The sequence below is a fragment of the Dreissena polymorpha genome, chromosome 10 (assembly GCF_020536995.1).
Source record: "Dreissena polymorpha isolate Duluth1 chromosome 10, UMN_Dpol_1.0, whole genome shotgun sequence".
In the NCBI taxonomy this organism is placed as follows: Eukaryota; Metazoa; Mollusca; class Bivalvia; order Myida; family Dreissenidae; genus Dreissena; species Dreissena polymorpha.
In genome coordinates this window covers 37,666,487-37,692,056 of record NC_068364.1, presented here as the reverse complement: position 1 = coordinate 37,692,056, position 25,570 = coordinate 37,666,487, and the positions used below count along the sequence as shown (strand labels likewise).

At 36.5% G+C, this 25,570-nt stretch overlaps 1 protein-coding gene across 1 annotated transcript; it reads right to left on the bottom strand.

Annotated features, from left to right (window-relative positions):
* Positions 1-11,918: 11,918 nt before the first annotated feature.
* On the bottom strand, positions 11,919-24,550 carry LOC127849054 (uncharacterized). Its single transcript, XM_052381777.1, has 13 exons — positions 24,207-24,550; positions 24,048-24,133; positions 23,040-23,168; positions 21,965-22,119; positions 21,396-21,726; positions 20,616-20,729; positions 20,036-20,235; positions 18,986-19,238; positions 17,194-17,307; positions 16,899-17,018; positions 16,028-16,246; positions 15,461-15,594; positions 11,919-12,035 (listed from the first exon to the last, which is right to left on the bottom strand). Exons 1-12 carry the CDS (start codon positions 24,548-24,550, stop codon positions 15,491-15,493), a joined length of 2,169 nt encoding a protein of 722 aa, XP_052237737.1. The 3' UTR covers positions 11,919-12,035; positions 15,461-15,490.
* Between the last annotated feature and the right edge of the window lie 1,020 nt (positions 24,551-25,570).

The following is a 25,570-nucleotide window of genomic DNA, read 5'->3' as shown; positions in this document are numbered from 1 at the left end:
GATACACAAAGCGCGTGCTTTACGTCTCTGTGTGGCCGTCATCGCAACAGCTTTTGTTTTAAGCTTTCCAGGAGGAATTCTACGGGGAGTCCAAACGGAAACGTATTTAAATGTTTCTATAACAGCTTGTGAAAACGACGAAAAATACATTAGCACTGGACTTAATGTAATCTACATCTATACAATATTTGCCATCGACATGTGTGTAGTATTAGCTACAATTATGTTATATATCCCCGTCACCCGTATCTTATGGCGAAGGCACTCCGAAAGTATGAATAAATTATGTATTTTACAAACTGACTTAACCAAAGCCGAAAGTACAAATGACAAGGCAGAGATATATGGGAACTTTGATTGCTTTACATACGACGATACGCGCTCTAATGCAGCTATTCAGTTTAACAGCGAAATCTCCACATCGACGGCTTTGGAGCAATCGGAAACAGTGTCAAGTGCGGTTTATCTGGAAGCTTCAAAAGTACACCAACTTAGCGAGCAAGGGTTAAATAAAATTTCGGGAGGCATATTGTTTGACAGCTATGGTTGTGCTGAATTAACACAAGGTTTAACAACTATCAAGGCAAAGGAGGTAACTGCATCAACGCCCATTGACATTAATAACGTTAACGTTTGTGATAGCACTCAAGACGTTGACGTCAAAAAGGATTCAGAAGAAAAAAGATGCAACAGGATAAATGCAAATGAGCACTTGTGTGCCCAAAAGCTAGCCAAGCAACGAATATTAACCAGAATTCCAATAGTACTGAGTAGTATTTTTGCAGTGACCGTCATATTGTATTTTGGATTAGTTTTTTTTATGGCCCATACAAAAAACAAAAAACTATATATGCACGACATGTCGGATAAAGAAAAAGGATTCCTATCTTTTGGACTTCGTTTAGTCTTCATAAATCACGTTATAAACCCGATTGTTTATTGGGTGATGGACAATGAGTTCAAAACGATTTTACAGAAGGTGATACAAAATATATGCAGTTCATGTAAAAAATAAAATGAGCAAGAACTCACGAAAACCGCAACACATTATCATAATAAAGATGGTACTTATTCGGCTCGCAATATGCATTGAATGCAGATTGAATAATGGAAGAAAAGTGTGTTGGCATTGTTTTATAAATAAGCGACTGTTATGTATGTTCTTGCATCATTTAACAAAACAATAATATTATTCGCACTAATATTAATATTAAATATACATGCATAGACATGCATATACGAGTAGTAACACACTTGATATTCACCCACAATTGTGTTTGGGTGATGTGCACAATCATATTTTGACGTATTTATGCTATTTTGAGAACATTATCATGTGTATTTTAACATGTTTTGTACTTACTTTATAAATTATTTGATTTTTGTTCGTGGTGTATACGAAACTATGCCTCATGTTGCAAAGTTTTTTATATGTTATACTAGAAGCATATTTGCTTGTTTTTTTGATGATCATATGTCTGTACATAACTTTAATATATATATCAATTGTGTACAAATCTTATCGTTAATTGCGGAAAAAAAATTTCTTATCAAAGGTATCATGTTTATTCTTCTTTTCACTCGGTGTTCGCGTTTCTTTCAAGAAGCTATGGTTTGTCCATTCTCGCTGGGTAAATATTTTTAATGAGTATACATATTCGTTTTGCATAGTAGCAGCTTTGATATCTGTCCTTAATTAGTTAAATTAGTTTACCAGTAATATGTCTGCTGTTGCGACAGGCAGACTATTGCCGAATATTGCAAGTAAAGTTATTGTACATGTACGCTATCTGATTTCTAAATCATTTATTGGTGTATGTTGATAGACCAAACGTGTTTCTGGTTGTCGTGTAAACTTTAAATACTTCACTTGACACGTCAGAATACCATTGCTTGTCGTGTTGTTGTTATTGTTTTTAAAAACTAACTCTACTTTATAACGTTTAGCCTGCGTATGATGTCCATTTAACAATCGTGAAAACAGGTGCGACATCGATCTATGTTCCGTGTAAATAGTTGCGGCTTTGAGGTACACTTTAACGGCTCATGGACAGCATCAAAGACTTTGAATTTTAACAGGTGTTTTACCGATTAGCCATCCCCTCTGCGTAAACACCTTTGACATTGAAATTATTTTATCCGTACTTTGGAAAATTACCGTAAGGTTTTGTTTTGTTTAATGTACAATATTCACCATAAAATCAAGACGACCTGTTTTATTATTAATGTGATTAGTGAAGGAAACTGGTAAACATATTATTGATCAATGAACTTTATGTTACATGTAACTCGGCCGTCTTTGACTAACCAAACACTTTTGATCGCTGTATATGTTGTATTGTCTCCGAAGAAACTAGTTAACTGTTATAAAGCATGTTTATGAAGGATTTAAGAACACAACATATTAAAATTAGGTTTTACTTAAATTGCTGAACACGTATTTACATTGTATGTATATCTTAATATATCAATAAATGTATTAAACATATTTTGTCTTTTATATTATAGATCTCTTTTCTTAAACATGATGTCAATAAGTTTTAAAAAAAACTATATATCTTTGGTTTTATACTGTTTACACATAATGCTATAATTTTATATAAATTGTCATTATCGTTAATTGAAATTGTTAAAAATATATCAAGATAGTCTGAGAAACAGTTACATCGCCCGCAGTGATTCTCTGGACCTTCAAGTGGTAACCTTTACCAGACGGTGGGTTGACAGTACCATCCATAATAAGATATTTGAAGCAACGTTCATTTAAAATGGAAAGGCCATGTACAAAAGACTTAAAAATTCAGGCTCTCACATTCAAACTCGTGACCTTTACCTTGAGTTAGCATGTATGGCTTCTGCACATTGTATCAATCAGCAAAACGTAAGATATATGTTTCATGAGCACCCTCGAAATAGTGTATGGGTTTGTATATAGGGCTGGCGGACACAAAAACCGGAGATGCAAAACAAGAGGCTCAATAATGAAAACTTGATAAGACTGGCGTATTACGAATTCCTTCTGCAAATGTTCTCATTGAACGAAACCTTTGGTCAAAGTTTCACGAGTATCCTTTAAAAATTTAAGGGATATGGTGTCAAATGGACACAAACAATGGACATAAAAACAAAAATGATAAATTTGAGAGTGACCTCCACCTTAGGGTGGATTGAAAAGCCCATTAATGCCACACATTGTCCCAATGACTCAATGACTGTAATACTGCAGAAAAGTATCTTGTCATTTCTTCAAAAGGTAGATTAGATATTGCGTGGACGCACAAATGGAGGCTCAAACTTTTGGAATTCAAGGTTGACCTTAAACTTGAGCTGGCATGACTGAATACAAGTACTACATTCAGCTACCTGAACATTTGCGGCACGTTTAATGAAAATCTGCAAAGTATAGGAAATATTTACCGGCATGCACATATAACGGACTTACCGACCATCCGACAGATTGACGACGACAGGCATTCCTAAAATTTCTTCCCGTCCGAGGTAAGGGTTTGGGGTTCGGGTTAGGGTAAGGGTTAGGATCAGTGTCAGTGTAATGGTTAGGTTTAGGGGGTTAGGATAAGGGTAAGGGTAAAAAGTAGGAGTAAGGCTAGTGGATGGTTTAAGGTCAAATTTTTATTTTAAAAATTAGAAAGATTGAAAATATCAATATATTTATATGACTTCATAGTAATATGACAAAAACTGCAATTACTCAGGCTAGTTAAGTTTCATCGGGTGTTACGTTTATTTGAAACATTTGTATAAATAACATTTTATTTTAAAATCTGTTCAATTGCATTTAAAAACGGTTGTTTAATATTAATTTATGTACGATGTTTTATCACCATGTCGCTTATTTTTGGCGAAGTTAAACAACCTGCTGAATATAATCCCAGGAATAACGGTCATGCTGAAGCGCCTGAAATATAATAACTTTTTTGAAAGCAACTTGTTATTAAAAAAATCAATGCATTATCTTAATAACATCATTCAGTATATATATGTGTTATAAATAATAGTTTCACTACTTTAAAGTAACAATAAGGTGGCTTCAATAATTTTTTTACTTACTTGTTTATGAAAATCATACAACAAATCAAAAGATATGCAAAGGTGCTGGTCACTGTATAAATATTTGGTACATTCATATATCAATGTATTACTTCTGCTTTGATTTTGCACCATCATGTCAGTTTTGTTATTGTTTGCATTACATTTGTCTTAGTAGAACATGTAATAATAATAACAATACTACTACACTTTTCAAACAGTAATACACCTTTATATCTGATGTTCTCAAAACAGACATGCTTAGAATCTTTATACACGGTTGACGGTAGAAATCCCATTCAAGTTCAGCAAAGGACCCATACCTGTCGTCGGTGAGGTCGCAGTGGTGTAGTGGATATGGTGTCCGCCTAGCGATCGGGAGGTCACGGGTTCAATTCCATCTGAAGGAGCGTTCTTAAGTTTTCCCCCATAGACATCAAGTACTGGTTCTAGCCCGAGGAAACGGACTCGAGAGCGTTTCAAATAAGCCTTGGTCTTTCTATGCAAGCTAAAATTGATAGGTTTAACTGGCGCAAAGCAGTTTGCTACTGAATTGTTGGCACTTCTGACTCAAGACGCCACTGGTTTTGAGAATACGATACAATATGAAGGTATACTTTGTGCCATATGGAAGTAAATTTTGATAAACTATCATTTCTTTGAATAGACCTTGTGGCTGTAATCAGGTATGACTATGAATATCAGCCTGGCACTCATCGAATGGTTAAATTTTCAAAATTTTGGTTATCTACCTGGCAGTGGCAAAGCATTGACATTGAATATTTAAATTGGAATTCCTTAAAGTTTTACCGGTCAGAATAACTCGCTATTTACCTTTAAGACCATGTTCTGTTGGTTTAAATTAACTTTAAAACTATTCGAATCTTATGATTTCGAGATAGGGTCTTTCTTTGTAAATGTCATGAAGAAAACGGAAAGACTTTCTACAAAAACGAACATTATGAACAAGATACTGCTGGCAGTTTCGATCTCGTTCTGTACTTTTGTGTGTTAAGGAATATGTCAAATGTGTCTGTGTGCAATTAATTGTGCTATCATAATTAAATGTAACTATAATTTATCACGACTTAGTTCATGGCAGTATTGTCCATTAGACATTTACACAAAACAATTCTTAACCTTGCTTCCCCAGCATCCTCTTACATATTGCTCTCTTGAACATAAATTAATCATGGTGAGCTTTTGTGCTTATATGAACGCCTTTTATCGGTTGTGAAGCGTGCGTCGTCCAGCGTCAATATTTACCTTATTAACACTTAATATGCAACATAAAATGAAACATATACTTTCTAATCTTTACCTTCAATTATAGTTTTTGTCAATCTTTCTCAAACAATTTCTGCATTTCTTTAAACATCCTTTTTCAATGACTATTTAATATGTACCCACTTCCCACCCAATTTAGGTACAAAAATGCATACCCTAACATACAAGTTTAAATAGTTTATAAGCATGTTTGTATGTGCATATATGTGTGTACATGTTTGTTAGAATGTATAAGTATATATGTATATTATGATATATACCTAACACATGAATGTATAAGTATGTATGTACATGTAAATGTTGATATATACCATTACCATAACATATAAATGAATGTATAAGTATATTTGTATATGTTGATATATACCTTAACACATGAATGTATAAGTATGTTTGTACAAGTATATGTTGATATATACCACTACACATAAATTAATTCAAGATCATGATAAAGTGAACTCTAAACCTAAAACCTTGGATACGTGTAATGTATAGATATTTATATAAAAATTTATAAATGTAAAAGTATCAACAAGTACTAGTAGTCTAACCCAATACATTGACAAATAACATCATTAAGAATTTATAAATTTACAATTATTAACAATTTCTAGTAGTCTAACACCATACAATGACAAATAACATCATTAAGTGTAAATATGTCGTATACATATGTGTATAAGTTACAATACACCTGTAGTTATTTGTTATAACCTATTTCTCACAAGTAGTATCAGAGTCTCATTTGTTATATGTGTTTCTCCATGTTTATAAAACAAGCATGACATGTTAATTAATGTGTAGGATCATTTGGATAAAATATTGCTGTTCGGATATATAATGTCTTTTTCCCCAAGAATACTAGTATCAATATTGTTATCATGAACAAATCCATAAATACTGTTATCAATATGATCTGTTTATCATAATATAGGTATGGTCAATCTTCAGTTTCTATATACCATAAAACATCCTTTCTCAATGAATATATACCCATCCCGAACCATATTTGGTACAATAATACATACCCTAACATACAAGTTAAAAAATAGTATAAGTGTGTTTGTATGTGCATATATGTGTTTACATGTATGTATGAATGTATAAGTATATATGCATTTGTTGATATATATACCGTACCACATAAATGTATAAATATGTATGTACATGTATGAGTTGATATATACCATAACACATATATAAATAAAAGATCATGAGTATGTGAATTCTAAGCCTTATAACGATGATATATGTATAGTTTATAGATATGTATAATTATATAAAAATGTAAAAGTATCAACAAGTACCTGTAGACTACCCCAACTCATTGTCAATTAATATCATTAAGTGTAAATATGTTTTATACATAAGTGTATAAGTTACAATTCTACCGAAGTTGTATGCTTTTACCTATTTCTTACAAGTAATACTAACAACCATATTTAAGTCAGCGCAGAGACAAGATTGTGATCAGAGATTTTATGGTATGCAATATAACGTCTATGAGAAAAGATATGCCAACTGGAATACCGCATGGTGAGAGTATTCAAATTACTTTAACCAGGCGTGTTTGTACCTTACCATTGATCCCACATATCTCATAGGGGGGTGGGGTGGAGTCATTGCACAAGACATCTACATGTGAAGTATGATGAAAATAGCTAGCTACGTTTGGTGTCCTGTAACCTGTCTATACAGCATATAAGTAAACTTTCTAAGTGTGAAAACACCCTTTATCAAAGGTATGACACATTTAAAACGAGAGGTACCAAACTAAGCCTATGGTGTCATTTTAATATAATGTATAAATTTTATAAGTTGAGTGAAATCCCTCAAGCCATTTCAGAAAAACTAGCGTCCCAAAAATATTTAACCTTCCTATTATGTATATGTGCACATTTTGAAAAAAAAATTAAAGGTAGAAATTTTAGCCTTTTGGGTCGTTTCGATTTGGAGAATACATCTTTTTAATTTGAATAAATCTACAAGGCAATTCCTGAAAAAGCAGCTCAAAGAAAAAGTGTATACCCGCCTATATATTTTATATGTATATGTCCTAAATATTGCATATGTAAATGTCTTAAGTGTAAACTGGCCCCTAGTGTTGACAAATTTCAAACTAAAGTAACCAAACTTTGCATATTCGGTCATTTTAATATGGCGAATAAATGTTTTTTTAGTTTGAATGAAATCCGTCAAGACACTTCCTGAGAAAGTAGCCAAATGAAAAACTTTAACCTGCCTATATAACGCTTATCAAGTACATTTCTAAGTGTAAAATGGCGGCTACTTTTAAAAACATTTCAAAAAATAGTTACCAAACTTTGCCTATGGGGTCATTTACGATGAAGAATACACATTTTAAGTTTGGATGAAATCCCTCTAGCAATTTCTGAGATACTAGCTTAACGAAAATCTTTAACCTAGCGCCGACGTCAGGGCAAGTTTTTCTACTGGAAGTCAAGCTTAAAAGAACTTGACATGTTTTTGAAAACGACTGGCCGTTCAAGCTTCCGGATTTAGGTAAAGCAGAATAGCAGGGTGCTCCATGGTATGTTTATGCCCCACCCTGTTTTATTCGGTATTGAAAAGTTTATAGATTAACATCCAGTTTTACTTTCTATTGATATCAAATTATATTACAAAAGACCATACCTCATGGATACATGATAAATGGACTATTGAGTATAGGTGCTTAAGAGAAACAGCACATTCAGTCACTTAAAATGTACACAATTTACCATAAGACTAATATTCACAAAGGCTGTCACCTTGACCTATTTCAGGCCCCCTGTCGTTTTGTGTCATTTTCCCAGTCTAAGGCTTAAATATATCGGACACAGAAAGTGAACGATTATACAATGGCAAATTTTGTTGCACACAAATCAAGTGACACCATGCCACGGTGACAAACATGAACTTCCACAAGAAATAAAAGCCATTCAAAATCATCTGGTTTGTGACAAATATATATAAATTGAAATCATCCTGAAAAACCTTATACGTGTATCAAAATCGGTCCAAACAAAGTCATTATCCTGGTATATATAAATGGAAAATACGCATTATAAACTGTAAATTTTAACATTTAAAACCGTATTTAATTTTCAAAAATAAGATTATCCTTTAAACAAGAGTGCCATCCTGTCACAAAATAAGCCTGTTGAATGTTCTGTATTAATTTTGCAAAGTATAGATAATTCAATTACCAGAGTACAGGATTGCTGCAAGCAACCTGGCTTGTTTTCGAACTTGGTCTGGATAATATGCCAACAAAAAACTGACACAAAGTCTGATGTTGATATGATCAAAATAATTTGAGTTAGAGAGCGGCCAATGTTCACGATTCAGAAGCACTTTATACAATCTGGCTTGTAATAAAACTTGGTACAGCTCCGATAATTAATAACATAATGATTATTCATGAGAACTACGTCATGCTTCCGACGCTCGTAATTGTTCGGATATCGTCGCGTCGCGGGAAATTCAAATGGAATATATTGTCCAACAAAAACATAAAAATAAGCATTTTGTATCTCGATCAATATGTTACCAGACCACATCTAGCATTTAAATTTTTGCTATTGCTATAAGGAACACAGTTTTTTATGGGTTAACTTTATTTTACGAAGAATTCGTTGATTTTGATTTTGAGTGTTATTGGATCTTTAAGTCTCCTATTTCCTATATTGAAAACTTCAGTAATTACCACACAGTCATAGTCTTTTATAGTTCCGATGAAACCATTGAGGCAAGTAAAATGTTATATAAATAATCATGCATGAAAATGAAATTTATATCAGAAATCATATGATTGTGAACAACGGAAATATATTATTAATACCATAACAACAGTGTACAATGAAGGCAGCTGTAACAACGTTTTTCAAGATTCCTGCGCTTGGCATAAAACAACCGCGCATAGATTCGACTGGAACCAGCATAGCTGTATAAAATACCGGCCTTCATAGCCAACCACGTGATGACAGCTCAGCCACGTGGTACAATAATTGCAGAGTTAGTTTTACTTTTTATGAATTTAGGTAATTTATATTTGAGTATCAACCTACATTATACACTACTTTCAAAATATAAAAGGAAATGAAACTACTTTTCATAATATAATACTAAAACGAAATATAAAATTCTATTAAATCTGGTAGATATTCCTGTGATGGCAGAGGTTGTATGTGAGAGCATGGAACGACAACTCTACTTGATGATTGGGCGTACAAAGAAGGTACATTGCCGTTTGACCGTACTGGTAAGAATAGACTATTCGTAGAACTGAACAAACGGTAAATACAACTATTTCAAATAGAATTAGAAGAACAATATAATGTTACAAATTATGTTATAAAGAAACCGATTGAAACCATTATATTGTTTACTTATATTCGAACGTGAACTGAATTTGGACAATATTGACGATGATTTTCGGTTAGTTCTAATATATTAGATTTTCTTGAGTGTAAAGTTCGGCGCTCAATTCAACCGGGTTAAACCCCCGGTTTATTTGCATTGACCTTTCAATGCGTTGACACCAGTTTTTATCATTTTTAAGTTTAGTTTTGATGTTGTTTTTTGTAAATTGTGTCACTTGCCTAAATAAAATACAATCATATGTTAACAAACTTTTGAAGCTGAAATTGTTTATTGAGTTTCATTTGTGTCCTAAATGTGTAGTATTGACACTTTCAATTAAGCTTTTTCTTCATATAACTCATATTATGAATTGAGTATTTTTTCTGAACATGATGTACTTTCGCCGCTTAACACCAATAGGTCTCTCAAAATTTCGTGTATAACACACACTCATAGTCGAATCACACAAGTATACATCCTCCATGCAAAAAAAGAAGTGCCGTTTAAAAAAAAACACTATATTTTATTAAACTGGTATACATCACTCCTTGATATGAAAAATCAAGTGTATTACACGGCTAAAAGTAAAGTAAACAACAAGTAAATATCAACAGAAATATTTATCATATTCAATTAGCAATAGCAAATTATGGAGAGTAAGTGCATCAGAAAACTTCTTAATGCTGCATTGAAACTATAAATATGTAAAAACATAGAAAAACAATATTTTAGAAACAAAAATGGTAACAGCAAACAAACAACACAATCATTTTTCGGCTATGTCCACCAGGGCAGCGCATGTAATAAGAAGATAAGCTATGCTCGTAAACCAGACGACACCTGACTGGATATCTGAAATGAACAACATCAGAGTGCAGGATCACGTGACTTTGTGGGGTTCCCAATTAAACGCTAATGGATGTAAACACATCCAGGTGTTGCTTTTCAACTAGTTCATAGAAGACAGATTTTTATGCTGCTTATTGCAATGTGAAATATATCAAAATTACTTTATTTGATTTTCTGTGTTCTTGTTCAAAAATTCATTGGGTACTGCACGGTTATGCTTCACGCTACTTGAAATTTTGTCACCGATTTCAGACGTATAAAAGGATTTATTCTTATGCCTAAAGATATCGGCATAAACTGCAAGAACAACTGTCTTTGATACATTAAAGATTTTTGCAAACGTATTTCAATAACTTGAGATATTTGAAAAAATAAAGTTCTTAACGGCGTGTTTACATTCTGTAAAGCCCGTGTGTAAACCTCTGAAAACCTCGTTGATTCTGCGCCCTGAACATGTCAGGAACCTACCGGTAGGTCATTACCCATAGATCGCAAACCAAATATTAAATATTTTAGTGCTGTTGTTTTCTTTCGCCACACTAATTATACGTTTTTTTTTCGTCGTTTACATGTCATCTTTAAATATGAATGACCATAGGCACACACTCACAATTAAGATACGTCAACACTATTAATAAAAACAAATGAAAATCTAATAAAAAATCACATTACGTTTTCCCGTTGAAGAAATGAGGCAGAGCTATACACCTACTCGTAGCGCTATTACACATAGCGTCACATCCGGCCCAGGGCTTGTTCTCGTCACTTCCGTCGCTGCAATCTCCTTCGCAGTCGCAGACGAAATGTTCCTCGATGCAAGTGATGGACCCGCGTTCACAAGTGAAATAGTTATCAGGGCAGTCCTGAAAGACAACACCGGCTGTACATGAAATCCTTTGAAGACATGTACGCCTTTCAAGTTCAACTCAAATCATCTGTACGTAGAAGAGTCATACTTTATAATAATATCCCCGTCAATATTTTTTAAATCTTGAATTTGGATTAAGTATATGAAAATGGGTGGTAAACGATCATTATTTTTTGCATTTTATTTATAAAGTGATTAGCTTGTATTTCGTATTAATATTATCTCTTTATCTCGACTTTACTCGCTGAAAATATTCTTAGCGGGAGCTATAATTTTGTGCCCCACTAAGAAATTTCGAATCGAATTATTTCGAGATATGTAGCGAATATTATTACGATATAAACTCATTTCTCTTTTTTGCCGATATGGGTGGAAAGTGAAAGGCATTTTAACAATTAATGAAAGTAATATAATGGTATCAAACGGCGAAAAGTTGCTTTGTCGACATGGATGTCGCCATCTTGTTTGTCTATGATTAGTCAACAATTAACGTAACACGTACGTGCACATAGCTGGTTCCATACGCGATGTCTATTGGACAGGCGGACATAACGCACGGGGTGGATTGTTCGTTGACACCGGTGCACGTGGAACCCGATGACTCAATACATTCCCTGGTCTGTAATACAACACGAAGTTTTTATTCAGAGAAACATAATAGGGATATAACGGAAACCCGAAAATACATAAATTCTAAGACCCATTTAAGTTAACACTAGCTCGGTTCCGTACAATTAAGGTCGGGTTTAAATTATACTGTTAAATTAAATAGTTATCCCGCGTTGAAGACTGCGCAATGTGAGGACAATCTATACTCAAGTGGCTTTTCGGGTGCTTAATTGTATAATTCTTATAGATAATTCAAATGCAACAATTAAGTAACACACATTACTTACGAAATATGTACTTAATTACTGTATTTTTCTACATGTATACATAACGACTAGCAATAAGTGTACAGTAACCACAACCACATCATCAGCAGCAACAGCAGAAGTAACAGCAGTAGCCGCAACACCTTATCAAAATAAAGTGTTACGGTCACCAATACCATACCGAGACAAACAAAACATGGGAAATCACTCTGATAATCTCTGTGCGAAACTCCCCGCAACGGTTACTTCCCTTATTGAGGGGATTTTTCTCTACCTGTTGACTCATGTGCGGTAACAAATAAACTTCTTTTACAGTATGACTGGAGAACTATTACATATTTGCAGTTTAATGGTATTCGATACTTTAAATTTGCAGTAAATTAAGACAAATCCCTGTTCATCCGATACAGCTGCGCTACACAGAGAATAACAGGTTACTGTCTGATAGTTTTGTAACATATCAGGCGAGGCTTAGAGTAAAATGAATGGCGGGGCTGCCGAGATGTAATATATTTGAGTCGCGTTCTGAGAAAACTGGACTTAATGCATGTGCGTAAAGAAGTCCGCACGGGCTAATCAGGGACGACACTTACCGCTTTTGTGGTATTTTAAGTTTCAAGGAAGTCCCTCCTTACCGAAAATCAAGTTTAGGCGGAAAGTGTCGTCCCTGATTAGCCTGTGCGGACTGCACAGGCTAATCTGTGATGACACATTACGCACATGCAGTAAGCCCAGTTTTCTCAGAACAAGGCTAATTGCATCTTGTAATCAAATTGTTTATTTGGTCGAATCTGATTCTATTGTACTAAAAATGAACACTTAATAGTTGATTCCGTGCAATATGACCTACCTCCAAACATGGACTGATATAACAACATCCTGTTGATCTGCTATAAAAACTGTATAGTAGTCATCGTTATATCAAGCAGTTATCATTGTAGCGGTATGATAAATACACATACGTCGTGCACTATATTCTTTCATTACAATCACTAATCTTTATTTAGACAAAGAACGCAATTATCGTTTAAATGCAACCCATATACAACAAATAATTAAATTCAGAACCAAAACGATGTATAGATGCAACCGCCGAATCAGTGCTGGATAAGCAACCTGGAGGCCCATAAGCAGTGAAACGTTTGGGTTCCACGTCCCCAGGCCCTCAGAGTGAAAGAGCACTGTGTTGAACTCTACCCCAGTCTTAGGCTCTTAGCCCCCTAATAAGCATGTTGAAAACGAAATCACCAGCAAAACAATTAAATAATACATTATTGTCACTTGGTAAGACATTGTCAAGCCTTTAATTGGAACATTTTTATTTTTTGATTTTTAATAATTGGCTTTGTCAAAGCATTAAATTGGTCTAAGTAAGGCCAAAAATAGGTCCAATTCGGGTCTGCCGACCGTGTCTCCCGAATTGGCGCCGACCCTCAAATTTGGGTCGCAAAAAAAAAAAAAAAAAAAAAACAAACAAACAAATTCGTTCGTTTTCGTTCATATAAAATGTAATATCAAGCAAACAGCAAACAAAGCATATATATACATGTATTTCTTATAATAAGCTTTAGTAGCCTTCCATCCTAGTACCCGAAAGACAAAAAAAATCCCTACCTACCGACCCTGTTTTTTTTTTCCAAGGAGACCCCAAACGGACATAGTTTTTGTTTTGGCCTAAGTAAGGAATATTATTTCGTGACGGTCTCACGGGGCCCCTAAAATTCGCGGGGCTCATGGGCAGCTGCCTACTCTGCCTAATGGCTGATCCGGGACTTCGCTGAATGCATTAAGGTTTGCTCTATTACATACCTTTTGGCACAACTTCCGTTTCGCCAAAGCCGGATTCAGTTTCGAAAATCATGAAAATGTTTTGTATCTGTCAGTATGACATTATTTGTGATTTCGGAAAAAAAGAGCAGTCTGCGTCGGTCATTTTCCGATGTGTTCCGATGTGTTCCGGTTTTTTCCGATGTGTTTGTGTTAAATTCATGGATCAGTCAACCCGCGAATAATAACGATTGTACAGTATACCGGTACATTAGTTCTTATTTCGGTTGCATAATCAGTTGTGAAATCAGGTAAAATCTTTTTTTTTAATCCGATGCTCGTCGTTTATCGTCAATAAAAAAATCTTTCTCATGCATTGCGAGTTGTGGCTTGATTTCTGTCGGGTACTGCTTTAACCCATTTATGCCTAATGGACTCTCCCATCCTTCTAAATTCGATCAATTTGTTTCCAAAATTAGGGATGTCTTGTATATTAATTTCTATATTTAGAATATTTCTTACAGAAATTCCTTTAAGCAAACAGCGCAGACCCTGATTAGACGCCGCATCATGCGTCGTCTCATCTGGATCTACGCTGTTTGCCAAGGCCTTTTTTCTTGACGCTAGGCATAAATGGGTTAATGTTACCGGTACACTCAAGAATACTTAAATGTACACCGGTTACAGAAATTACTAAATTACTAAAATACTAGACAATTACGACAACGTACCCGGCCAATTAGACTGTAATAGAGTTTTACGGATCATTTTAATTTCCTGCAACGATATCTATTCATACGACACACGAACTCCGATCCTAATAAAAAGACGAATACTTCGGTTATTGTACGAAAATATGTACGAAATATCTTCGTCACACTCGGCTCGGGGCGCTAATTTGTCTTTGCTGCATTTTATGAAATTCGTCTTCAATGTCTAATTTTTCTTGCATATTTTGTGTTATTGTAACACATTTTTATCAATATATTACAATGTATCACATATGAAAATCGTGCAGTCCCGCTTTAAAAATGTTGTTTTCACTGATGAGTCTTAAGCCAGATATTCTTAACCTGTGACCAGGGACCTATACAGACATAGGTCCCTAATGGGACTTGGGCCGCTTCAATACGCTCTTGATTACGACGTGTTTACGATTCGTGACGGATCCAGATTGGTTTATTGAAACATGTCATGCAGATCATGAGTTGTTTAAGGTTACATTACACTAAATCATTTTGTATCCCTCCGTGGTCCATTTGAAAAGTAGTGATTATTTCTAAAGAGTACATTTTCTCTTCTGATTTAAAAGCGATTTAGCTATCACACCCATGCTTTTTGTGAGCATTTCATGCATCCTATGTGTGTTTGAAACTTATAAGTGCATGTCATTGGGGATTACTTTGAAAGATGATCGATTGTGGTGCGTCTATCAACTGCATTCCAACCTCACCCTCAGTTGGGTCCCGTATCCGCATGTGACAGAGCAGCTCGAGGTGGCGGACCAAGGACCCCACGTGGCTTCCGCTGGGGCTGCTGTAACACATATAGTTACCCATAGGATAGCTTATACTAACACATAGGATCATTTATAGTACTATGGTATATGAATTAAAGTGTGATTATGTAACACATAGGATCTCTAATAGAACTATGGTACATTAATAAACTTGTGAATTACCATACACCCGTTAGGAGCAGAAAGTGTTTTATGAAATCACCATTGACGGATTTATGTGTATAGGTAGATACAAACGTGTGCGGAAAAGTACGAAACTTGCACGCATTGTAACTTTTGATATGCATTGATGCAAAACAAAAAAGTCTCCGTAATAATTTTTACGATGTATTAATATTATTTGCTTTGTTTTATTGGCCGTTTGTTGTTGCTTTTTTCGTGCCAATTCATACCGAAAATATGCATACCATATGACGTTTAACATTGAAATAAAAGGTATGGCCGTAATACCCGGACACGTCGTCCCGCTGTTACACGCAGCTTCTTCGTAGGACGCGCCTGCGCACTGCGAACTGCCATCTACAGGTGGAGGGTTGTTACAGAGACGGTACCGTCGTCTCACACCCGTGCCGCACGTTACAGAACAGAGCTGCCACTCCTGCCAATCGCTCCACCCTCCGTGGGTCGGTGTCACTGCGGTAGTTCCTGTAGAAGTCAGCGGAGATGTTGCTGCATTGTAATATACGACAGAGAGTTAGTGTTATGCCGGTATCCGCGGAAAGAAGATTATTGTTAAAACTTCTAAACGGATGAATTGAATGCATTATTTTAATCGCGTGCATGCCATTCACCAGTAATTCACCAAAGAGTCAACTATCGTTAAATAAATTAGCCATTTAAAAGTTGTACCGAGCGGATCATAGTAATTCTCATTTAATCTTATTTGAATGTATTATTTTTTAGAACTGAAATAGGTCTGTAAACAACTCATTATTAATAATCTCATTAGGCTTATACGGCCATAGGTATCGCATAAGATTGCTCAGACTAGTAGATTACAATACTAATAATGAATAAACTATTTAATCCGGCAGAAATGTGACCATTTATCTGGGCCTGTGGTGTATAACAATGTTACAGTGTGTTTTGTTAGGAACATGTATCTGACGATGATTCATAATGATGCCGGACTGGCCTCATTTAGGGTTTTGAGAAATTCAAGATGGCGTCCAAAATGGCCGCCAGCCCGGCATCATTCAGATTCTTTATTTGGGAATATGTTTCCAACCGAAAATCCATTTAACATTTACTATACACCCCAACTCAGGACATAGGTCGTCTTTCGCTGAACTAATTCAATTATTGAATCAATCTTGCATACCTGTGGCTGTCTGACACTTGTCACCCTCAAAGCCCGGTGCGCACGAACAGTTGTATTCATTTACGAGATCCGAACATGTAGCCCCGTTTTGACATGCGTGGTTCACACAGTCATCGACGTCTGAATATGTATACATAAAATAACACAGATAGCAATAAGTTTATTAACAACGGATCCAAGATCTATCAAGTGACACAGTTTATTGATAGATCTTTGAACTGATAGAGCAGTATAGGGATGGGTGTAGCTATTGATTAGTTTGCGACTTTTTAATTAAAGAGCAAGTGTCACTTACTGACGTCACAGTTTTGGCCCTCGTACCCGCTTTCGCACTCGCAGCTGTATCCACGAAAACGATTGACGCACCTAACGCCATGTTGACAAGGGCTTGCCCGGCATTCATCCGTATCTAAATTGAAAATATACATCTGTAAAGAAATATATACGGCGCTGATTTTAGTTGATGTTTGTGAAAGATAATCAGATATATCAATGAGATCAAAGATAGTGAATGCCTTTCTCTGTGCAGTTTACATTACACCCTAATTAATTACAGGGTGTAGTCACAGCTGTCTCGTATTATGATATCTTTTATCATAATTATTACTATTGACACATAATTGAAACATACAATATGAGAAATGAAATAAAAACTATATATGATTGAATATTCCTAATGAAATAAATGGAATTATTGAAAACACATTAAGAATATATTATTAACATGCTATACTAATATCTCAGAATATGTTCAATTTAAATATTTCTGGTCAACATAAAATTCGAGTTCACTTATCTAACACGAAAGCGTTTATAGGACGATTCTTATACTGACCTTGAACCGACCTTGATACCTTACGGAATGGAATGCAATTCATTTAAGGTGTGGTTTCGATTTCACTGCTGGAACGACGGCTTGTTTAAAACTTAATACGTGTACATAGCTAAAGGTCAATTTTGAAACCAATCTAAAGTATTTTGGTCAAAACGGATATCATGATGGGGAACAATAAAACTTAAATGATACAAAAAAGTGCGCATTAGGCATTATGGTAGTAATTACTAAATATTATAACAAAGCCGTTAAGTAAAAAAGCTCGGGCGCTTACAATCAGCTAAATATAAAGGGACGCACACAGCAAGTATTGATGTCGAGCGTCTAGTGTGAAACACCGCTTCAAAACGCACTCTTGTATTCCTTTTCATAAAAGCCCACGCAGAATTGGAATTTTTGGTTTAAACATATTTATTCAAGAATGTGTTTTACAACATAAGTTACAAGCATCTAAAATTTATAGGATTGGAACATTAGCTAGGCTAGTTTAGTTCCTCAACTTTTCAATTGTGTTTACCCTATACTTACCAAAATAGAAAGTCAATTGACTTACCGCTTAATGTAAATGGGATAACTTTGTGTAGATTGCACGATATCTATTTCAAACAGTTCTGGTATATTTAACAAATACAAAATTCCATGCATTCATTCGGACCTACTGGCGGGAAATTGTTTTCAAATTTTATTGAACGCTTAGAAACGTGAACAGAAGGGTTATACAGCTACGCCGAAAACAAAGATTAAATGGATGGTTAGCTGAGTTATTGGTTGATAGAGTGAATGATTGGTTTATTGATGGATTGATTGAGTGGGTGGACAAAAAGACGGACGGACAGTCGGATAGATGATTAGATGGATAGAGGTACGAATGGATAGATATAGATGGATAGATCTGCGATGTTCTTATATTTTCAGCCTTCAGAGGCTGGAAGCGGTATTGTCATTTTTATTATTTCAAGGTACAGTACTTATATAATGAGAATGCAAGACTGCAGCTGGAGTTTCACTTCTTTATATTATATTGTGTCTAGATCAACATATTGTTATAGATCAATAGGTGGATAGATATGTGCACAGACGTCACACCGATGAATGAATGTATTGATGTTTGGGTGAATTATATAACTGGTGGTCGGATAGATATATATATTTACGGATGACTGGTGATTGCTGCTTGAATGTTTTAATTGAATGAATGGCGGTTGAATTAATTAGTTGGCTAAATACATCGGTATTTGGGAGTATTTTATACCTAATTCCCACGACTGCAATACCACCGTCCCTTCGTTGGACGCTTGACTGTTCGTCCCATTGCCCAAGCAGCTGGCGAGGCAGATCAGCGCCCCCGTGGCGTACGCCGGCTGCCAAACTCGCGCGCTCTCGTTTGTGTACGCGTACACCAGCCCGCCGTACGTGCAAGGCTGCGAGTAGTTTGTGGTTTCATATGCGAGGTACCCATTGCCTGGAAAACGGTAGCCGACGTTGGGGGCGCTGTCGGACTGAATCTAAAAAGATGGTTTATTAACCCATTTATGCCTAGTGGACTCTCCCATCCTTCTAAATTGGATCAATTTATTTCCAAAATAAGAGATGTGTAGTATATTTATTTCTATATTTAGAATATTTCTTACAGAAATTCCTTTAAGCAAACAGCGCAGACTCTGATGAGACGCCGCATCATGCGTCGTCTCATCTGGATCTACGCTGTTTGCCAATGCCTTTTCTTTTAAACGCTAGGCATAAATGGGTTAAAAGTATCATTGTTAGCAATATGATAATGTGGGGATTCGTGATAATGTACAGATGCCGTATTTATGCCTTAAATGCAGGCTCCAGTAAACATTATATTCCGCGGATCACCTAGTTTAACCCATTTCTGCCCAGCGTCTAGGAAAAAGGAATTGGCCAACAGCGTAGACCCAGATGAGACGCCGCATGATGCGGCGTCTCATCAGGGTCTGCGCTGTTTAATTAAAGGAATTTCTGTCAGAAATATTCTAAATATAGAAATAAATATACTAGACATCCCTAATTATGGAAATAAATTGATCCAATTTAGAATGATGGGAGAGTCCACTAGGCATAAATGGGTTACGTGATTCGCATGCGGTGTATATGGTAAACGAACTTGAATCAACCATCTGTGAAGTCTGAGCAATCCCCTGAGAAATACTTTTCGATAAATACTTACTAAGTATAAATATCACTAAAAATAAACAATGCACTTCACACAAAACAGGTTCAAACTGCGCCCTGTTTAGCTATAATAAATCTGTTTTAGACTGGTGGCAGGCAGTCTTACTAACGCCCTGGTGAACATCTGATCCTCCGATCCCGCCGCCGTGAAGCTCAACTCCTTGTCGGCTCCGGCCTGGGACGCGTTGAGCTCCTTGGTAGCGCCGGAAGTGGCCGGCAGACGGCTCTGGCTCCACGCGTACAACTCCAGGGAACCACTTTTTGCCTCCAAGATGATCCCCAGGCCGTCTCCGAGTCCAAGCAGTCCTACAAGCGCCCAGTGAACGAGAGTGACGACATTTACCGCATGTATTTTCGATGGTACGAAACCGATGATCATTTAAGCAAAAAACACAAGTAAATTGTTTGCTTGTACGAACCCGGAAGGCGGGAATCGGGCATATACAATAGATCGGGGTACAGGGATTTATTACTTTGTTCAGTATCACCAAGCCATTTGATTCACGAAAAAAACTTAGGAAAATAAATAAGTTATTGATTCTACTGGAAAGGTAGTAGATATAAGACGACCGAAGAAATACAACGATTTGATTCCATAAGGTCGCTCCCCATAGGAATGCCGATAAGCATATCTGGCTTTTAATGGGCGATAAGTATTATTTCGATACCAGATACCGAGCCCTTACTTCCGGCCGCGTCAGATGGGGTCCACACCTGGATGTTGAAGGCGTCGTAGCCAACCACAACGTAACCATTCGTCTGATAATATCCATTCCCAGCGTACACCATACCAGAGGCACCTACAACGGCATGACGTCATCAGTAACGTGTCATCAGTTAAGTGTCACCAGTCACGTGGTACAATTGTGAATTGCTAATTTGTAAATAGGATAGCTGTTTATTTCATGTGGGAAAACGCGTTTTGTCATCGCCGTAGAGGGGCGGCAATGCATTTCATGATCGATTTCGTGAACTAAAATTATGTAAATTGTTTCCCATTTCCATTGATTGTGAAAATGCATTGATCTAGCAAATTAAGATTTAACAAATCGAAGATTTATTTGAAGCGGTGCATGAAATATTGATTATGAGCTAATGTGGTTGGTAGCCGTCAGGCATCCGTCATCGTGTGTCGTCAGCAATTGCATCAAAACAACATACATCCTGAACCGTGTTAGCTTAAGTTAATCCATTTATGCCTAGCGTATAGAAAAAAGGCCTTGGCAAACAACGAAAACCCAGATGAGACGCCGCATGATGCGGCGTCTCATCAGGGTCTGCGCTGTTTGCTTAAAAGAATTTCTGTAAGAAATATTCTAAATATAGAAATAAATATACTACACATCCCTAATTTTGGAAATAAATTGATCCAATTTAGAAGGATGGGAGAGTCCACTAGTCATAAATGGGTTAAGTTAAGCTTGAGTTGCTTAAGAGTTTTTACGAGGCCATGCACGAGTTCCTACCAACGGAGTCAGCGTACACCGTGCAGTTCTCCTTTTCCCATCGCACGTTCACGCGAGAGACCACGAGACTAGGATACCCGCCCAGCCCGTGATTCACTTTCACGTAGGAGTCGGACGCTGGAAATAAGAAAATATGCAGATCACCTATGGCCCTTATTTCGCTAACCTGACTTATTTTGACAATTTGAAACGGCCTGTCAGCTTTTTGCTTATTGATCGCTTGCCTTAGGAGGACTTCCGCTACAAAGAGCACATAAGCCACAACGATCAAGAACTGTTTATAAAAAAGTTGTTTATTGACTGATAAACAACAATGATGTGAAAAGAGAATCTAACATAATATGGCAATGTTTTTTTATGAGAACAATAATAAAACTATGAACACTTCGCCCGAACTTCCGTTTACATCGATATAGTTTTGCATCGATAAGAGCGTTCTTTGATCAAAAGAAGACCAGCGAGAGTTACGAAGCTATGATAATCAATATGCATTTCTATATAAAACCAGTCAAGAACAGTTAATGCACAATAACAAGAACGCTTTATATTTAACAAATTAACAACCCCACCCAACTTAACTCACCAGACCCAGTTGCGGCAGTAATGTTTCTATTTGTCAGGGAGTATTCCGGAATCGGAAGTGACGAGGCCTTCCAGCAGCGCACCCGAACCTCCACGGAACCGCTTGTTTGCGAGTTCGGTCCCACCCAATAGGGTGACACGCCTTAAGTCAACGTTCAGACAACTCCTTAGTGTATCTTATTTATATTACGGGTAGAACTAATAAGTCGTTTATCGTGTTTGTATTGTATTTATATTTTAAAGGGGTCTTTTCACAGATATTGGCATGTATTGAAGTTTATCATTAAATGCTTTATATTGATAAATTTAAAATTTGGACCTAAAAATCTCCAGTAAAAAAAACAAGAATACAATTACAAAACGAAAAAAGTATCCCTCAACTGGGCTCGAACCACTGATCCCTGGAGTCCTGGGTTAAAAGTCTTCGGCTTTGACCACTAGGCCATCCGTGCTCATACATGGCAGAGATTTATTTTTTCTTTATATAAGCAATCCTCGTAGTTTCACAAAATATAACGACAACAACAGAACTTCCAAATTATTCAATCGTTTCGCGTTGCAACGCTTGATAATTTTCAGGTTTTTAAAGCGTCATAAGATGCACATAATGGATATTTTAGAGCATGGGAAATGTTCACGACAACTCTGCATGGAGATTGCACAAATGGGTGTTAATGGATGTAAATACACCGGTTAAGTGGTAATTTTTTCAAATAACTTTTTAAAACATATTTTTGGAAGAATTTCAACTAGTGCATAAAAGACAGGGTTTTTTATGCGGCTTATACCTATGTTAAAACATCGGAATTAATTAATTTTATAAGCATACATTCTTGACCAAAAATTCGATGTGTAAAGAATTAATGTATACAGTTATGCTGCACGCAACTTAAAATGTTGGCACCGATTTCAGGCGTATTCAATAATGTATTCTTAATTCTTAAGATATCAGCTCAAACTGCAAGAAAAACTGTTTTTACGCACTAAAGATTTTTGCAAAATATTTCAATAACTTGAGACTTACTTTCCATTTTTCCGTCCTGTGACGTCATGTGCACGTACCTGTGTAGATGGAGTTTCCTAGGCGGTCGTTAGCCTTCTTGGGCGTGGCCACGATGACGTTTGTTGCGTTATAGATGTACACCACGCCTCCATAGTCCTCGTCTTCGTCGTCGTCACGTATCTGATGACCTTGAAAAACAATCAAAGCGCTGCGGCAAGACTGCAATCGTGATACATCGGCTATCTCCGGACTCCTCCGTAAGATAGGCAGATTTAAGCAATACATCGTCTGCTGATCCAGAGTGCAAGAACTGTTGGAGCGAAAAGTGAAGACGCCACAATCAAAGGAATATAAACCACACATAATCTAAACATAAAGATCTCGTCTGTTTACGTTAACTTGAAATGTACGTGCTACCAGGCATACACTTACGCCGAAACAGTCAAAACTGTTAATATATATCTACAGAAAAACACTCAAAACAGTTATCATATACTTATAATGATAACAGTGGGCTAGCTTCTCAGATCAAGTAGCCTCGTATTTTTTATATTAACAGTAAGCGCTAAGTGGCATGCTCAACTGACAATTTTAGACAGCGACCGGGTATCTGACGCCTGAGAGATGTATCCTATATATATGGCCCATATAAGATTGCCTAAACCACGTACGGCACTCCGTTTTATCCGGTTATCCGGATATCCGTAACAAGATTAAACAAAGTTATCCAGTGGTAAAAAAACGTATCCACAGGTAAATAAATTATCCATGGGTGAAAAAAAACGTTGATTCATTCTAACAACCAAGGATAGTTTCATTCAGATAATAACGGTCGATACTGTATGTGATTTTGAAAGGGTTTTAAATATGTCAGCTTTGTAACCGCAGTTAAGAGCGGTTTTCCTAAATAAAGCCAATTCCTGAGTGTCTAATCCTTTCCATAGTTTTTGTTCAACCCGAAAGTGGCTAATTACCAGAACGTCGACAAGGACGCATGGAATAGGTATCCATTGTTTTGCCCGCTTACCTTACGCTTAGAATATGTATCCATTGTCTGGTCCGCTTACCTGACGCTGGAAGCTGTATACCTTGCTTGGCCCGCTTAACTGAAGCATTGAAGATGTATTCCTTGTTTGGCCTGCTTACAAGACGCCTGAAATAGGTACCCCTTGTTTTGCCCGTTTACCTTACGCTTGGAATATGTATCCTTTGTTTGGCCCGCTTACCTGACGCATGGAATATGTATCCTTTGTTTGGCCTGCTTGCCTGAAGCTTGGAAGATGTATCCATTGCTTGACCCGTTTAATTGACGCATGGAAGATGTATCCATTGTTTTGCCCGTTTCCCTGACGCCTTGAAGATGTATCCATTGTTTGGCCCGTTTGCCTGACGCATGGAAGATGTATCCATTGTTTTGCCCATTTACCTGACGCCTGGAAGATGTATCCATTGTTTTGCCCGTTTGCCTGACACATGGAAGATGTATCCATTGTTTTGCCCATTTACCTGACGCCTGGAAGATGTATCCATTGTTTTGCTCGTTGACCTGACGCATGGAAGATGTATCCATTGTTTGGCCCGTTTACCTAACGCCTGGAATATGTATTCATTGTTTTGCCCGTTTACCTGGCGCCTGGACGATGTATCCATTGTTTGGCCCGTTTACCTGGCGCCTGGAAGATGTATCCATTGTTTTGCCCGTTTACCTGACGCCTGGAAGATGTACCCCTTGTTTGGCCCATCGATGGCCTTGACCTGAACGTCGACAAGAAGCGGCACCTCGCCAAGTCCGTGCAAGAACTTCTTCGTGCTCAAGGAGTCCGTAGTGCTCACACGCATGGGTATCCATCCGCTGGCGTAGTCCGGCTCCACAAGGAAACCTAAGTATTTAACACATGTATACTGTAAAATTATTTATTTCTTCAGCACGAAATTTCGCCATTTACATTAAACGAGAATATTTCGTCAGCACTTAAATTCGCCAATTTCTGATTAAACGCATGTTTATCTATATTAATTTATTTTGGAGACAAAAGATGACGTTGATATGTGTGTAATTTAAAGTTTGCATTTAAAGTGAGTATTGTGTTTAGCTACAGCCTTATAGAGTTTGTCGTTTACAAGGTACTCGATGATGACGTCCCAAAAATAGTCCGGTTAGAGAATTGAACATGGGAAGTACAATAATACGGGATTTTTGTCGTTTTTTTAATATTGATTTTGCATGTTTTAATTTCAAACGTGTATATAGTGAAAGGATTGATCACACATAGTCCTATATACTACTGGAAAGAAGCAAAAACTGTACCTGAGACATGGGCGAATATCAAACCCACAAAGAGTAACGACAAAAGGATCATCTGAAACATCATAACATATGTAGTGGTTCATAAATTGCCTTATTTGATTGAGACGTTTTTTAAACAAGAATTTGAAGTTATGATATCTACGATACCAAGCTCGTAGGTTTTGCCTCAGTCTTTTAATAATGCATCGGAAAATGAGGACTTACTTCCGCTAAAAAAATCCAACAGTTTGTTTAAAATAATGACTGAGCATCATTTAAAAAAATCTGTATTATTACTATTAT